Here is a 16,159-nt window from a genome sequence, read left to right as displayed (position 1 = left end):
CTTTCTGTCTCTATGTCTCTCTCTGTCTGTCTGGCGAGCGCAGGCGCCCTACAGTGAAAATCTCTCCAAAAAAAAAAAAAAAAAAAAAAAAAGGACTTCTTCAGAAAATGGCCTTGTCCTGGAGATCTGAAGCCCCAGTGGTGTCTCAAGTGATGTCTGTGGGCCGAGAGACCTGAGAGTCTCCAGGTCACGGCTGCAGAGTGTGTTTAAGGCACGGGTGCCTGAAGGGATGGATCGTGCCGTTAAAGGTCTGTGCCAAGTTCAAGTCAACCCATAGCCACCTTGGCAGCCAGTCCGTGGGATTTTCATAAAGATAAGCATCCTGCAATCCCGCAGACTGATGGTGGGGTCTCACATACCGTGATTTACAGGAAGAACCCTTGTGGGGCCGTCGGCCCGCCTGCGGACTGCGGTCTGCACGTTCGTGAGTGCTACTGGGTCATGTTTTACATTTGGTCTTCCAGCCGGGCCTAACGCTGTGACTCAGGACGGGAAACGCAGCTTCTTGGTCTCACTATTTCATTTTTATTTCCTAATTAACTTTCCCAGTTTCACTCTGCCTTTCCTCCTGGGATGTCGTATTGCTTCTGGTTTACTTTCTTGGCTGAGGGAAGCACAGTTTTGGGGGCTTCGGCTTCAACCCTCTTATCACAGCTGTCCTTATTCCACAGGCCCAGAGAAACCACAAGAGGCCCCTCAGCTGGGAGGTGTCCACCCTGATGTCCTCAAGGACCGGCACAGTGACCACAGAGTGGTCCGTGGACTCGGGGCTCACCTGTGAGATGAATTTGGGCAGGCCCGTTTGCCTCTGTATATGTCACTGAGACAGGGGCCTCAGTGCCTGGCAGGGCCCCTGTGATACCTGGCAGATCTCATATCCAACGGACCCAAAGACTTGGCGACTGTTTCCTCTCTCCAGTGAGCAGCTGCTGTGGTAAATGGCTGGAGGTTCTGTTGGGGGAAGGATGGGGAATTAGGATCACCCTCAAAGAGTGAAAGGACATTGAGTGGTGTCCTCAGTGTTTCTCAGATGAACCATATTAGAAATAACAGGTCATTGTATTGTTCTCATGTAGTATTATTTCCCCCTTACTTATCCCTTGCATTGTCTAAAATTTTTTTTTAGTTAAAAATTGTATTTATTTATTTGCTAGAGGGCATACGTACTCCTCAGAGAGAGCTAGAGAGACAGAAGGGGAGAAAGCACGCCCCATAAGGCATGGTCACGCCGCAATTCCTTCTCCTCCATCTCTCCCTTTTAAGACTTTGGGCACACACGCACATGTGCCTAGTGTGTTTCTCAAGCTGCTGGATCCAGGACTTAAATGACATGGTTGGTCAATGGGATCTGGCAGCCCCAATTACCAGGCCACAGGGCCAACCCTAAAACTTTGTTAATTTCTTTTATCACTTATGTCCCCCGTTAGACTGTGAACTCCAAGTAAAAGCAGGCTCTGCAGTGTGTTGTTCATGGCTCTATCTGTAGAACCTCAAAAAGAGCCCAGCATCTGGCAACTTCTCCATAAATAGTGGTTGGACAAATGGCTTTGCCACCACGACTCTAGGAAACACCCTTTCTGAATGCTCGGTGCTCATTTCTGGGTCCACTCCCCTCCTCTAATCTACTTTTCTTTATTCTTTTTTTTCTTCCTTTTTTTTTTTTTTAAGAATTATTTTATTTAACTTATTTACACTATACACCATCACAACACACAAATGAATTTTCCATCCAAAATACACTGTGCATTGGCTCAATCAAGCACATCAACATACATGTTCTCAGCAAATAATTTTCCAATTCTTATGTCCTGCATACCTTGCCTTTTGTTTTGCCATCCTTGATTCCCCATCCCCCACCCTCTGCTATGTCCCATCCTCCTTCGCTATAGGGTTTGTGCGCTCGCCAGACAGACAGAGACATAGAGACAGAAAGCAAGAAATCACCCCCCAGGGGGAATGGTCACGCCGCAATCCCTTCTCCTCCATTCTCCTCTCGGGATCTTGGGCACGCACGCACACGCGCCCAGCGTGAATTTTAAGCCACCGGGTCCAGGACACGAACTGCGGTCGACTACATGGGAGTCCGTCAACATAGCCATTACGCTAACTGCTGGTTCTCCAGAAATCTTATTTTCGATAAGTAAGCCCAGCAACACTTTTACACAAAAGCCAAATACAGTAAGCCAAACTGGAAGGTTGTAAGAAGCAAATGACAGGAGCAGCAAACCCATTTAGAGCTGACTGTTCTATTTTCTTTTATTTCAGAGAGATTTTTGCTAAGGTGCATATGCTCACTGGAGAGAGACAAAGAGACAGAAAGTGAGAAATTATGCCCCAAGGAGGACTGCCACACTGCAATCCCTTCTCCTTCATTTTCCTCTCAGAATTTTGGGCACACATGTACAAGCGCCTGGCATGAGTTTTAAGCCACCGGGTTCAGGACTTAAACCCCAGTTGACTACATGGGAGTCCAGTGATATAACCATTATATCATCTGCTGATCCTGAACTGACTTTTCTTTGGACAAGACAGAAGCCAGAAGAGAGTTGAGAAACATGCTTAAAGTACCGAAAGAAAAAACCTGTCAATGCAGGCTTCTATATCTAGTGAAAATACCATTCAAAAATAATGTTAAAATAGAGACTTCCATTTAAAATAAAATTTATAGAATTAGTCATTATCAAACATGCATGACAAGAAATGCTAAAGAAAATTCTTCAGTCTAAAGAGAAATTATACCAGGTCCCAGAAAACAGTGAAAAGTATCAGGAATGGTAAACATGCAGGTAAAATGCAAGAGAGTTTTTCTTTTATTTTTGCCCTTTACCTCTTGATTATTTTCATAAACTACATAACTTTTAAAAACATTACATGGTTCTGTAAGATTTATAACACAAGTAGATGATTACATGTAAAAATACAAAACAAAAGAGACACAGACTAAAAGAATCACAAAATTTCTATGTTTTATGTGAAGTATTTACATTAATCATTATACATTCCCAATAAGACGTTATATATACATACATATAGCCCCATCTCTTCAGCAACCACTAAATAATAATAAAAAGGATAAAGTAGGACAGCTAAAATGCAAGTGAGAAATTAAAAGGAAATTCTGAAAAGTATTAAAAAAATCCAAAAAGAAAGGCAGGTAGGAAGGAAAAATGAATAGGGGAGATAAAAACAAAAAGACAGTAGGGTCAGCCCCATTTCAGAGTAGTTAGGGGCCTGGATCTCACATGGCCAACCACAGTTCAAATCCCAACCCAGAGCTTGAAAAACACCCCAGGCATGTATGTATGTGTGCCCAATATCTCAAGATGATAGAGAAATGCAGGAGAGGAGATTTCAGTGTGACCATGCCCCATTGGGGGTTACTGTCTTTCTCTTTCTCTCTGACAAGCACACAGACACTCTGGCAATTAAAAACAAAACAAAAATAAACAACAACAAAAAAAGTAGGCCCTAATGTAGCCACATCAATGATTACAGTAAGTATTAATGTACTAAACAATTCAGTTAAAAGGCAGAGACTGTCAAGATGGTTAAAGCAAAACCAAAACAACAACAAAAAAGCAACTGTAAGACATGAACTATAAATATAAAGACATAGATAATTTGAAATAAAGTAGATTTAAAAAGGCACATCATACAAGTAGCAGCCATAGGAAGGCTGGAGTAACTAAGGTAAAAAAACATATTTTTTAAAATGTATGCTGAGCTAGCCCTGTGGCCTAGTGGTTAAGGGAGGTGAATCCCACATAGTTCACTGTGGTTCGAGTCTTGGATCTGGCAGCTTGAAAAACCCACCAAGCACATACATGTGTGTCCCACATCCTAGCAAGATGGAGAAATAGACAAGGAATTGTGGTGTGACTGTGTCTCATGGGAGAGAAAGAGGAGTTTCCTCTTATTTTCTCTCTCCTTCTCTTTCTTTGTCTTTCTCTGGTGAGGTCACACACTCTGTGGCAACTGAAAGAAAGACGGAAAGGAAAGAAGGATGGATTCTAAGGTTAGCATTCTTGGAGAAGCCAAAAAAAGTAATGATTTGCATATGATGGTAGCAAGTGAAGGATGATGAGAAGCCACTAAAAGAAATGTAAAGTAATTTATAACATGTTGTTAAAGAGAAAAATAAAATAATTTTTTGAACTATAACATCACAAAGAATATGATTTAAATACTTCTAGTAACAAAGTATTTAAGAATCTGTACTTGTAAAATATTTGAGTTGCTATTAGTCTTGTTATAACCAAGTGCCTGCTTGCTACCTGATTCTTTTTTGTCATTTTCACTTAGAGTCACTTTTATAAAAGAGCAAATTCATAGACTTAAATTAAAAAAAACATGAGTTTTAGTAAATACTTTATTTGAACATTTCAAAGTTCAGTTCTGTAGCGAGAAGGTATGCGGGTTAATGTTAATTCATAATACTGAAATCAAACAAACTCCAATTGGAGATTATTTGTGGATAGAAAGGTTGAGAATAGAAAATTCAAGATATTGATATTTCAGGACCAGCAGATGGTGTAGTGGTTATGTCAATATGTGGTTATGTCCCATGTAGTTGACAGCAGTTCAAGGGAGCCAGTGGCTTAAAACTCATGCTAGGGGCGTGCGTATGTGCATGTGTGCCCAAAAATTCCAAGAGGAGAATGGAGGAGAAGGGATTGCGGCATGGCCATCCCCCCTGGGGGTGATTTCTTGCTTTCTGTTTCTCTGTCTCTCCCGCAAGCACACACGTCCTATAGCAAAAACCTCTTACCAAAAAAGATATTGATATTTCAATTTTTGAAAAAAAAATCACATTTCTCATTGATCATTCTCATAGCTCTAGAGTTCATTGCTGGGTTATTGACTCCTCTGGTCTCACCTTTCCTTCCTCTTTTCAGTTGATCCCTCACCTGACTATGACCAAGAATGACTTACCCACAGTGGAAAGTCCAGGGTAGTTTTGTAGGGAGTTTGTGGCTTACTAGTCCATTGGCCCCCTGGCATCCCCAAAAAGTCATGCTCTGTAGTCCAAAGCCCGAGGATGTCAGGTGGATGGAAACACCACCCTAGGTCACTTTGTGAAATTCCACAGTCCACGAGGGAGTCAGGGTAGAGCTGATTCCAGGTAAATAAATGAAAAGAAGGTGCAACTCAGTGCCAGCCTCAAACTTAGCCTTGTTGTATAGTGAATAAGGTGAGATGGGCATGTGCGTTATGAACATGGAGGAGGTACACCAACGGGTGGCAAGAGAGAGGGCTCCTGAGGTCATTGTGTGCTGGGCTTGAACTTCAGGGCCACGCTGTTAATGCAGAACCTCTGCCCAGTAGGCCCAGGTCCGTCAGGAAACACATGGCCGAGGTGAGCGTCACACTGCAAAGAAGAGACACCGCCATCATCACTCCACTGAAACAAACTCCTTACTTAAACCCAGACCCACAAACCCCATAGGGCCACCTGCTCCAGAGCTGGACATCTGTGTGGGGGAAAAATGTTGATTGCATCAGAATTTCAAGGACATGAAAGAATGCAGAGCATGCAGTGGTCACTGACCACTTTATCAGTGAGAATGTGAGCAAGAGGCCTAGCCACTGCTGTACAGGTAGGGTGCCACTGTGGTACTGAAGACACATGGAGGCCTGGGTTCAGATCCTGGGTCAACCTGAACACTCCCAGCACATCTTCACATGTCATCGTGGCTGACTGGGAGTCTGGGGGGAGAATCATGGCATGGTGAGACCCTGCAAGGGTACTTCTCTTTCTCTCTTATGAAACAAACAAACACACACATGAAAAGAAAAATGCAGCAAGTTCCTAAATTTAGGCTTTGATGTACTGTACCTCTATCTACAGGGATAATAATAATTCTTACAGAAGCAGCTGTTGGAACAATTGATACAATGTATGCAAAGCACTCACACCATCCCTGGGCAAGTTCTGGATAATGTCATTTAGTGTATGACTATTATTTTTATTAAAGGCAATACATTTTCCTAGTGAGCAGGATCTGATGCTATTATTTTTTTTAAATTTGTTATAAGGTGCATGTACTAGCTCAAGAGAGAGAGAGACACAGAGAGAGAAAGCACCTCCTTGGGGGGACATCACACTGCAATCTTCTCAAATACCCTTCTGGATTTGGGGGCATGCATGCATACATGCCTGGCGTGTTCTTTAAGACATTGTGTGTGGGACTCGAACTGCACAGTTAGCCATGTGGCACCCAGCCACCCTAACCACCATGCCAGTGACTGGCCCAAGACTCTGTTCTCTTTATCTGCTGGCCTCTGGTGTTCTACAAAACCCCTGAATCAGAAAATGGAAGTACTCAAGGGTACCAAATGAATTTGCGGCCGGAATTTTGGCCACTTCGCCACTAGGCACATAGGACAAAAATGTGCCGTTGTCCCCTGCAGCACTGCTCTGCCCCTCGGTGACACGCTGAGAGGGGTTGCGATTGGCGTGGGAAGAGATCCAATGCATTCTGAGGACAAATGCAGCCCCGTGGAAGAGCCGCAGCTCGGTCAAGGACGAGAGAGCTCTTGGCGGCAGTTGGGGCAGCGTCCGAGAAGACAAACGGAACGAAAACCCACCTGCTTGCAGACAACCTCTGTGCGAGCCACTCCCAGCGAGGTGTCCTGTCGTCTCAGGATGCCTGTGTGACTTTCATCAGAGCCAGACGTGCCATGAGCCTCAGAAAACGAGGGCCACCCGGTGCCGGAGCAGTACTTTTTCTCAGAACTGTGGACGACATCCGTGACACCACAGCTGCTGACGACACTTAGTAACATACCAGGAACACTTTATGCCCTGACACATGTTCCAGTGAGCAGGATCTGATCCCCATTCTCCTCTGCCGGATCCCAAACCCAGTTCCATTTACAGTCAGTTCTACAGGAGTTTTTCTCACTGCACCTTCACGATTAATGAGACATCGGCTTGGGGCCAGCAGGTAGTGTGGTAGTCGAGGTGTGGGACTCCATCACCTCTGACTATATTTCAAGTCCCGGATGCGGCAGGGACTCATTTTCTCTCTTTCTGTTGAGTGTACATGCCTATAGCAATTTTTTAAATAATTATTTTATTTAAAATTTATTTATTTATTTATATTTGACCAGAGAGGGACAGAGTGAGAGAGAGAGAGGGAAAGTGAGGAAGCAAGCTGCCAAGTGTGGGACTCAAACCGCGATTGGCCATGTGAAAATCCGGCACCCCTAACCATCATGCCGCCTGCTGACCCATGCCTATAGCAAATTAAAAATAAAAAAATACAGGGACCAGCAGTTAGTGTAATGGCTATGTTGCTGGACTCCCATGTAGTCGACCACGGTTCGTGTCCCGGACCCGGTGGCTTAAACTCATGCCGGGTGCATGTGCGTGTGTGCCCAAGATCGTGAGAGGAGAATGGAGAAGGAATTGTGGTGTGGCCATCCCCCCTGGGGGATGATTTCTCGCTTTCTGTCTCTCTGTCTCTCTCTCTCTGTCTGTCTGGCGAGCGCATGGGCCCTATCGCAAAAACCTCTCCAAAAAAATACAATTAAAAAATAATTCTGAAAAAATAAGACATCGTCTCTTATGGTGAAAGTTCTTATTCCTTTGATGCCAAATCCTTCTTTCTCAATCTGACAGGGATCCAGGCATGCTAGGAGCTCTGTCAACTGTGCTGTCCATTAGGAGACATGGATCAAACTCGTGTGTTCCAAATGTAGGAAGGAAATGATCAAAAGGAAACAATCATGGTTCGCAGAGGTCACCAGAATCCCAGCAGAGCAGAGAAGAGTAAGGTCTGATGAAACAGACATTTTTAGTGAAAGGAATTTCAAGTTATCTAAACACAGAAGGCTGACCACAGAGGGGATCCAAAAGCTGCTCCACCACTCCTTAGCTGTCTAAGGAGGTGAACAGAACCTCCTGAAGCCCGTCTTCCCAGCTGTAAAATGGGGAGAGGAACATCGGCCCTCCAGGGATGTGCTGAGGATTGAAGGCGGGTCTCTGCAGAGCACGGTGCCAGGCCCAGGACACGTGCTTAGGAAGGTCGGTGCTCACTGCTGTTGCAAACACCTGAGCCTGGACAGCCGCCTCAGTCACAGGGTGCAGCCTGGCCCTCTGGGGAGTCTACCAGAGACTAACGACGCCAAAGGCTGGATGGGCCACAGGAGCTGGCAGGAGGCGAGAAAAGGTGGCAAGCAAATCCACTCATTGAAACCCCACCTTCTTGGGAACCAGCAGTTCGCATAATGGCTATGTGGCTGGACTCCCACGTAGTTGACCACAGTTTGCGTCCCGGACCCGGTGGCTTAGAACTCATGTGAGGGCGCGTGTGCGTGTGTACCCAAGATCCTGAGAGGAGAATGGAGGCGAAGGGATTGCGGCGTGACCATCCCCCCGGAGGGTGATTTCTCACTTTCTGTCTCTATGTCTCTCTCTGTCTGTCTGGCAAGTGCACGCGCCCTATAGCGAAAATCTCTCCAAAAAAAAAAAAGAAAGAAAAAAAAAGAAACCCCACCTTCTCTGTACTTTTCCAGAACCTTCCTTCCTATGGCACCAGGAAAACAGACTTAAAAAACTTAAAATGGTGGGGCCAACAGGTGGCATGGTAGTTAAGGTGCTGGATTCCCACATGATCGGCTGCAGTTCGGGTCTTGGACCTGGTGGCTTGCTTTCTTACTTTCCCTCTCTCTCTGGTGAGTGATAGTGCCCTATAGCAAATTGAAAAGTAACAATAATAAAAACTAAATTAAAAAAAAATTTTAAAAATTAAATGGCAGATGATGGCTCTTTCTACTTCAGGGGATGAGAGAGAGAGAGAGAGAGAGAGAGAGAGAGAGAGAAATAGGTTAACTCCAGCAAAAAAAAAAAAAAAACTGAGCAGAGGGGAAAACTGGCCAAGAGCCAAATCCCTGGCCTGTGAACACAGAGGGAAGCCTGGCAGGGCGCACAAGGCCAGCACAAGGAACAGGACTGCGGAGAAAGAGAGTCCCAAACAGCTTGATCTCAGGACCTTTCAGACCCCAAAGTTATGGAGGGTCCCTGAGAACTTTAGTTTATACTAGATATGTATACCAATATTTAACAAATTAGAAATGAAAACTAAGACTTTAAAAACTATGGATGCATTGGCACCCACCAGGTGGTGTGATGGTTAAGGCAGCTGGATCCCACATGGCCAACTGTGCAGTCTGGGGCCTGGACCCAGTGGCTAGAAACACATACTGGGTACGTGTGCATCCCTGCCCAAAGTCCCGAGAGGAGATGGAGGAGAAGGGACTGCAGCATGTCCCCAGGGGAGTGACAACACTCAGGAAAGTATTCTTGACCTGTGTACATTTGATCGAGCATCTCTGATCTGGAGAAGCAGCAGCTGTCTAAGAATGAGCACCATCTTCATCCCCACGAGTCCAGGGTCAATCTGGTAGACGTGGCCGGGACGTGGCTCTGGAAAGGGGGTCTGTGGGTGATGCTGGCTGGCCATACCTCTCAGGGGCTGGCATGTCTTCTCGGGGCCCTTTGTCTGTACTTGAGAAAGTGATGGTGTGGTTACCCAGCACGGCCCACTGGTCTACGGAAACACACGGCAGGTGCGTCTCTCAAGCTGCCAAGACTAAAACCGGAACCATGCCTGGCCATGGGGGATCCAGCTCCCTTAAGCACTAGGCTGTGAGGCTGGCCCAGTGTCCTTAATTTGGACTAGCATGGTGCTGACACAGTAGCCACCAACCAGCTGTAACTTGAAATTAATTAAAATGAAATAAAATAAAAACCTGGCCTTTGAGGTCACACGAGATGCACACTCAGTTGCCCCATGTGATGGCCGGCTACTACCGTGGCCAGCGCCGAGACAGACATGTCCCTCGTCTCAGCGGGCTGACTGGACAGTCTCGGTGCCTCTGACTGAGCCTGGGTGAGGACAAGACCGCAGGCATTGGGTCGTCAGGGGCCTCCCCCTTACAGATGCTGAGACTGGTACCCATGAGGGCAGAGAATGAAGGCTGAAATTGAGGCGAATGCTCTCCTCCTCTTCTGTCTCCCCAGTCCAAAGACAGGCAGAGATCTCTCTGGTGCCTAGACAGTAACATGACAATCGTCTGCACTTCTATGACACAGTTCTTAGGTGGGAGGCACATTGGCCATCTCATCACCAAAGGTCACAAATAACTAAAGACTCACAAATATGAATCTTGCATTTCATGGTGTAAAAAGCAGTCTCCCTGAACCTCCTGTGCCATCCTGGGCTGAGCGCCCTCTTAGAGCTCCCACCAGCCACTGACGAGGTGACTACATCTGGGTAAAGTCCTGCCCTTCTGTAAGCAAGAGGGGAAATGGATCCTAACTGCCCCCTTACCCTTGCAGGTGGGGTCTGGTGTCCCTGATGCAGCCCACGTTAGCAGCCAGCAGACCAGGAGAGACCAGTTCACTCAAAACCCGAGGGACACCAGGAAACACTGCCTAATGGAGGATTCACAGAGCTGGCTCGATTTATATTTTATTCTAAACCAATTTAGGGTTAGCGCAAAAGAAAGGAAAACATCTTTGAAGTTCTGTTGTTCAGAACTTCAAAGATGTTTTCCTTTTTTCTTCATCGAATCTACTTTTATTCGACTGTTTCCTGCATAGCTAAACAAAAAAGCCTTTGTTGAGAGATTTCAGATCCTGATTGACTTAAAAGAGGCTTTGAAATAAGGGACAATTAAATTTACTTTCAGCTACATAGAACAGGGCATGGTATTCACTACCGTCAAGCACTGTGGGGAATCTGTCCTCATAAAATTCTACATTTCCTAAATGAAATTATAAACCCATTTTCCCTGGGAGAGAGGCAGTTTAATCACATGGCCAAGCAAATACCGTTATGGTTTAGATCGCTTTAAATATGTTCTGTCTAAAAAGTCCGAATAGCTTTATTAGAAGGTACGCAGCAAGTTTCATTTGTTTTCTATTTTTCAGGAAAGACTATAGCTAACAAGTCTAGTTCACTGCTTTAAATACAAAAGAGCAATTAAGACAGGCAAGTACCTTAAATAGATGGCAGCAATGCCAAAGGAAAGGGCAATTAAAAACATGGGGGACCAGCAGATGACATACTGTTTACATTGCTGGACTCCCATGTAGTTGACAGTGGTTAGCGCCTCAGACCTGGCGACTTAACACTCACACTGGGCGTGTGTGTGTGTGTGTGTGTGTGTGTGTGCCCAAGATCCAGAAAGGAGAATGAAGTAAAAGGGATTGTGCTGTGGCCATTCCCCCTGTGTGTGTGTGTGTGTGTGGGGGGGTGATCTCTCACTTTCTGTCTCTCTGTCTCTCTGGCAAGTAAATGTGCCCTACAGCAAAAATCTCTTTAAAACGAACAAAACCAACGAAAAACCAATATGGATATTATTATGATTAATTTTAGTTTTTTGCCATAAGGTGCATGCACTCACCAGAAAGAGGGAAAGTGAGAAATCACCCGCTAGGGGGCGATGGCCATGCTGCAATCCCTTCTACTCTCTTCTCCTCTCAGAATTCTGGGCATGTATCCACATGCACCTGGCATGATTTTCAAGCCATGGGCCGGGGACTCGAACTGTGGGAGTCTAGCTTCTTAACCATCATGCCACTACTGGTCCCAATATTATGGGTTTTTACCTATCTAGATGGGCTGGAGCTGTGTGAGTAAAATATAGAGGTTCATTCTCCTTCAGAAGCTCTTACTTCTTTATCTTACCTGAAGAGCGGGTTGTCACAGCACACACAGTGGTACATCCCTGACTCGCGGTTATTCAGGTAGATCCCACTGAAAGGCTGAAAATCAATTAGATGCACCACATTCAGGTTTCCCGCATCACCAGCAAGAGAAGACACAACAGACCTCCATCCAAGGGAAGTCCTCAAGTCAAGGAATTTCCGTCTTCATTTGACCCAGTGCGGTACCACCAGGGAGAAAACGACAGCGTCCTCAACGATGTAGCCTGGAGGCTTATGTACAGCCCAGGTTTATTGTGCCCAATATTCCAATGAGGACATGAATAATGCTTTGTACTTATAGAGCACCTGTCATCCTAACTGCCCCTCACCCTTGCAGGTGCGGTCTGGCGTCTGATGCAGCCCACGTTAGCAGCCAGCTGGCCAGGAGAGCCCAGTTCACTCAAAGCCCGAGGGACACCAGGAAGCCCTGCCTAATGGAGGATTCACAGACACATCAAAGTCTGTAAAAAAAAAAAAAAAAAAAACCCTTAAACATAAAAAAAAAAAAAAAAAAACACCTTAAGAACAGAGTCTTGTCCTCCGATGGCATGATTTCAGTCTCCATTTCAAAAGAGTTAATACAACAGGAACTGAGTCCACTGTCTAAAACACTTTGAAATCTCCAATTAAAGGCAGAACATAAATACATGAAAAGCATAGTTCAGTGAGATTGGGGTTGAGTCTTTAATATGTTTCATGTGGTGCTTCGGACACTGGATATTTAATAAATATTAGATAATGAGCTATATATCCCCCCATGCCCAGGTTACTACTTAGATAAAGTCACTACCTTTGTCATGGCATAAAGAGTTGCAGGCTTTCTGAAAGGAACGCAGAGACTCAGGGCAATGAGTGGACCTAGTCAATCTGTTTTGTTTTGTTTTTTTTTTTGGAGAGGTTTTCGCTATAGGGCACGTGCGCTCGCCAGACAGACAGAGAGAGACATAGAGACAGAAAGCGAGAAATCACCCCCCAGAGGGGATGGTCATGCCACAATGCCTTCTCCTCCATTGTCCTCTCAGTGCCCTCTTGGGCACGCACGCACATGCGCCCGGCATGAGTTTTAAGCCACCGGGTCTGGGAGGCGAACCACGGTCAACTACGTGGGAGTCCAGCAACATAGCCATTACGCTAACTGCTGGTTCTCAGTCAATCTTTTTTTAAAAAGTCTTTTTGCAAACTGGATCACCCTGTTTTAAAGGGGGAGGCATTTTTGCCAAAGAAAGTGAAAGAAAAGCAACTCTCATGCAAGCAAACCATGAAGGTCCACTACCACCATGCCTGGTGGCAAGCACAATCCCACTGTACGGAATGCAGGAAAAGCAGAGTCCAGAATGGCTCACCAGAGGACAAAGCTGACTCAGGAGACATACTGGATCCCTCTGAAAAAATTCCCAGGTCCAATGCCCCAATTCCGTGTGGCACTGTTAATGGTACATTTTCAATGAGCTGCATAACAAACGATTTTAAATTAACCTACTGAGCCTACCATCTGGGCCCACTTGGAAGCTCTCCCTCTTAAAAAACCCTAAACTTAGCTGCAGAAATCTGAACAGGAGAGAGCTGGTCTGTTATGACCCCGCCCCTTGCTGCCTGCCCCCAACATTGACACAATGTGGCATCTGTGATGAAGAGGAAGCCCTGAATCCCTCCCACCTGGGCTGACAATGCTCGCATGCCTAAGGCTGCCAGTCTCAAGGCTGGTCTAGACCAGCCTATTGATGGGATCCAGACAACCTATTAAGATTCCAAATATAATTTCATTATTGCAGAGGGCAGTCAGGCAAAGGAAGTCACAAGGAATTATGATTAGAGTAAATAAATAAAACTCTCATAAAAAAAAAATCCTTAGCTGACACGATTTACAAAATGACATCGATGCAGGTATAGGGCCTGGTCGCCCGACTTCCTGCTATCTCCCTCCCACTTCCATTTTTTTTTTTTTTTTAGGTTTTAGTCACACTGCATGTATGCTTGCTGGAGAGAGACAGGGAGAGGGAAAGTAAGAAATCACCCATGGGGGGTGGGGTGGGAGATGGCCACACTGCAATCCCTTCTCCTCCATTTCCCTCCTGTGATCTTGTACACACATGTACCTGGCATGAGTTTCAAGCCATTGGGTCCAGGACTCAAACCATGGTCGGCCATGTGGGAGTCCAGTGCTTTAACTACCGTGCCACCTGCTGGCTGGCCCTCCACTTTCAGTTTTATACACATCCTATTACTCATTGAGAGCCACCGGCAGCTTCTATCTCATTTGTTCATTCCAGTATTTACTTGATAATGCAGGAAGTAGCATGCTGCGCTACATGGTCATGTTGCAGAGGTGGAAAAAGAAACAAAACCACTGTTCCTGCGCTCAAGGCTGTGAAAGAGACACGGCGTGATGACAGCTATGACAGGGACACTAGCACGGAGCTTTGGTGGTGTGGTACCCTTCACTATGAGGGGAGTTTCTACAAAGGCTTTCTGCACTAGCTATTATCTGAGATTGAGGAGGAGGATCTTTGTGTCTTAACCCTTTATTATTACTATTATTATTATTTTAAATTACACAGCTGATTGATACTTTTAATTAGAAAAATGCCCAAACAGGGCCAGTGGGTGGGGTGGTGGTTAAGGCAGCTGGACACACCTGGCTGACTGCATGGTGCGAGTCCCAGACCCAGTGGCTTGAAAAACACACCAGGTGTGTGTGCATGTGTGCCCAAAATCCCAAAAGGAGGGAGAAGTGGAAGACAAGTGGTTGTGGTGTGACCATTCCCCATGGGAGCTTTCTCACCCTCACCCATCTCTCTCTGGGGAGAACATATGACTTCTATCAAATTAAAAAGAAAAAGAAGAATGTCAAAATACTAAGCTACGTTTTAACATACGAGTAAGAGTTAATCAGATGAAGAAATGGAAGAATATTTCAGAAAGGCAAAACCGCTTGGGCAAGGCAGATGGCGTAATAGTTATGTCATTGAACTTCCACATAGCTGACCACAGTTCGAGTCTTGGACCCGGCAGCTTAAAACTCTCGCCGGGTGTGTTGCGTGCATGCCCAAAATCCAGAGAGGAGAATGGAGGAGCAGGGATTGGGGTGCAGCCATACGCCTTAAGGGGTGATTCCTGGTTTTCTGTCTCTCTGGCGAGCACACATGCTCTATAGCAAAATTTTCTCTAATTAAAAAAAAAAAAAGGAGAAGAAAAAGAAGCAGAGGGCAAGATGAAGACTGGAGAAAGACACTGGAAAAGCGGGAGAGGCCAGACCATTCGTGGCTTTGATTAGATCATGCTAAGGAGTTTAGAACTCTGTCCAGCCAACGATGCAAACCACTGGAAACTTGTAAACTGGGTCACACAGGATCAGAGCCGGCTTTTAGAAAGATGACTTGACATGCAGGTGAAGAATGGATTAGAGACAAGAAGATGCTGCAGGCAAAGTGTAAGCAGACGATCAGGCACTTGCAGGTGTGGATGGTGCTCTGCTCAGGCAGGAGCAGTGGAGAAGAAAGGGGAGGGGCCGGATGGTGGCGCTGTGCTAAAAACAAGGCTCTGAGAGGCTGACCCGCACAGGAAGGGTCCCGGTTTGCACCTGGAGGCCTCCTAGAGGATATCGGCTCGCGGGCCTGTGATCTGGGCTGGTCAAAGCTAGAGGTGAATCATGGCATGAAGACCCTGATGGGGGTTCCTCTTTTTCTGTCTCTTTTGCTCATAGAATAAATACATAAGCTTAAAAAAAAAATGAAAAGAGGCCAGCAGGTGGCATGGTGGCTGAGGAGCTGGATTCCCACGTGGTCGACCACAGTTAAAAGCCCAGACCTGATGACTTGCTTTCTCACTTTTCATGTCTCTCTTTGATCAGATTAAAAGAAAATAATCAACAACAACAACAACAGAACACGAAAAGATGAGGAGAGGGCCAGCCAGTGGCATAATGGTTAAGGAGGCTGGATCCCACGTGGCCAACTGTGCAGCGTGGTAATCCCCTCTGGGGATTGCTCACTTTCCCTCTCTCTTTCTCCAGCAAGTTCATGTCCCTGCAGCAAATTAAAACAAAAAAAGAAGAGAAGAGATTCAAGAATGATTTAGAAAAATAAATGACTAGCAGTACCGAGAGCGGACCAGGGTCAGAGACACTGTGGCATTTGAGACATCCCTGGGATTTCAAGGTCTGTTGGGACTGATAACAAATTCTCTCTTTGATCCTACAACATACCTGCTGGAAAGGGGGTAATTGCTGATAACTTCACCATTTGCAAAGGGGGAGAGCCAGTGAAAAGTCACCATGGCCATGGCGGGCAAAGCACCCTGGGCTGGTGGATTGAGACAGGACATGACTCCTCCACTGCCCCAGACTTGTGGGACAAAGGAACGGGGAAGTGGCCAGAACTTGGCAAGGCTGTGGCTGTAGGTGAGGGCTGCCTGCAGCAGAGAATCATAGCCCCTGTACCC

At 45.8% G+C, this 16,159-nt stretch overlaps 1 protein-coding gene and 1 long non-coding RNA gene across 2 annotated transcripts in view; one reads left to right on the top strand and one right to left on the bottom strand.

The window, feature by feature from the left end:
• The window catches only part of LOC102471455 (uncharacterized), an 11,301-nt gene extending 10,350 nt beyond the window's left edge, over positions 1-951 (top strand). Inside the window, exon 4 of the long non-coding RNA XR_333146.3 lies at positions 672-951. This is a non-coding gene — a long non-coding RNA (uncharacterized LOC102471455). The remainder of the gene's footprint in view (positions 1-671) is intronic.
• A 3,850-nt stretch (positions 952-4,801) lies between these two features.
• Positions 4,802-16,159, bottom strand: part of MSRB2 (methionine sulfoxide reductase B2) — a 27,957-nt gene continuing 16,599 nt past the window's right edge. Inside the window, exons 3-5 of the mRNA XM_027770030.1 lie at positions 11,700-11,776; positions 6,589-6,763; positions 4,802-5,368 (exon numbers count right to left, since the gene is read on the bottom strand). Of these exons, the coding sequence (XP_027625831.1) occupies positions 5,264-5,368; positions 6,589-6,763; positions 11,700-11,737 (318 nt within the window). The 5' untranslated portion in view covers positions 11,738-11,776 and the 3' untranslated portion in view covers positions 4,802-5,263. The remainder of the gene's footprint in view (positions 5,369-6,588; positions 6,764-11,699; positions 11,777-16,159) is intronic.

Source organism: Tupaia chinensis, unplaced genomic scaffold (assembly GCF_000334495.1).
Source record: "Tupaia chinensis unplaced genomic scaffold, TupChi_1.0 Scaffold000001_1, whole genome shotgun sequence".
Lineage (NCBI taxonomy): Eukaryota > Metazoa > Chordata > Mammalia > Scandentia > Tupaiidae > Tupaia > Tupaia belangeri.
Note: the sequence above shows the minus strand (reverse complement) of the source record. Positions and strands in the feature narration are given on the sequence as shown.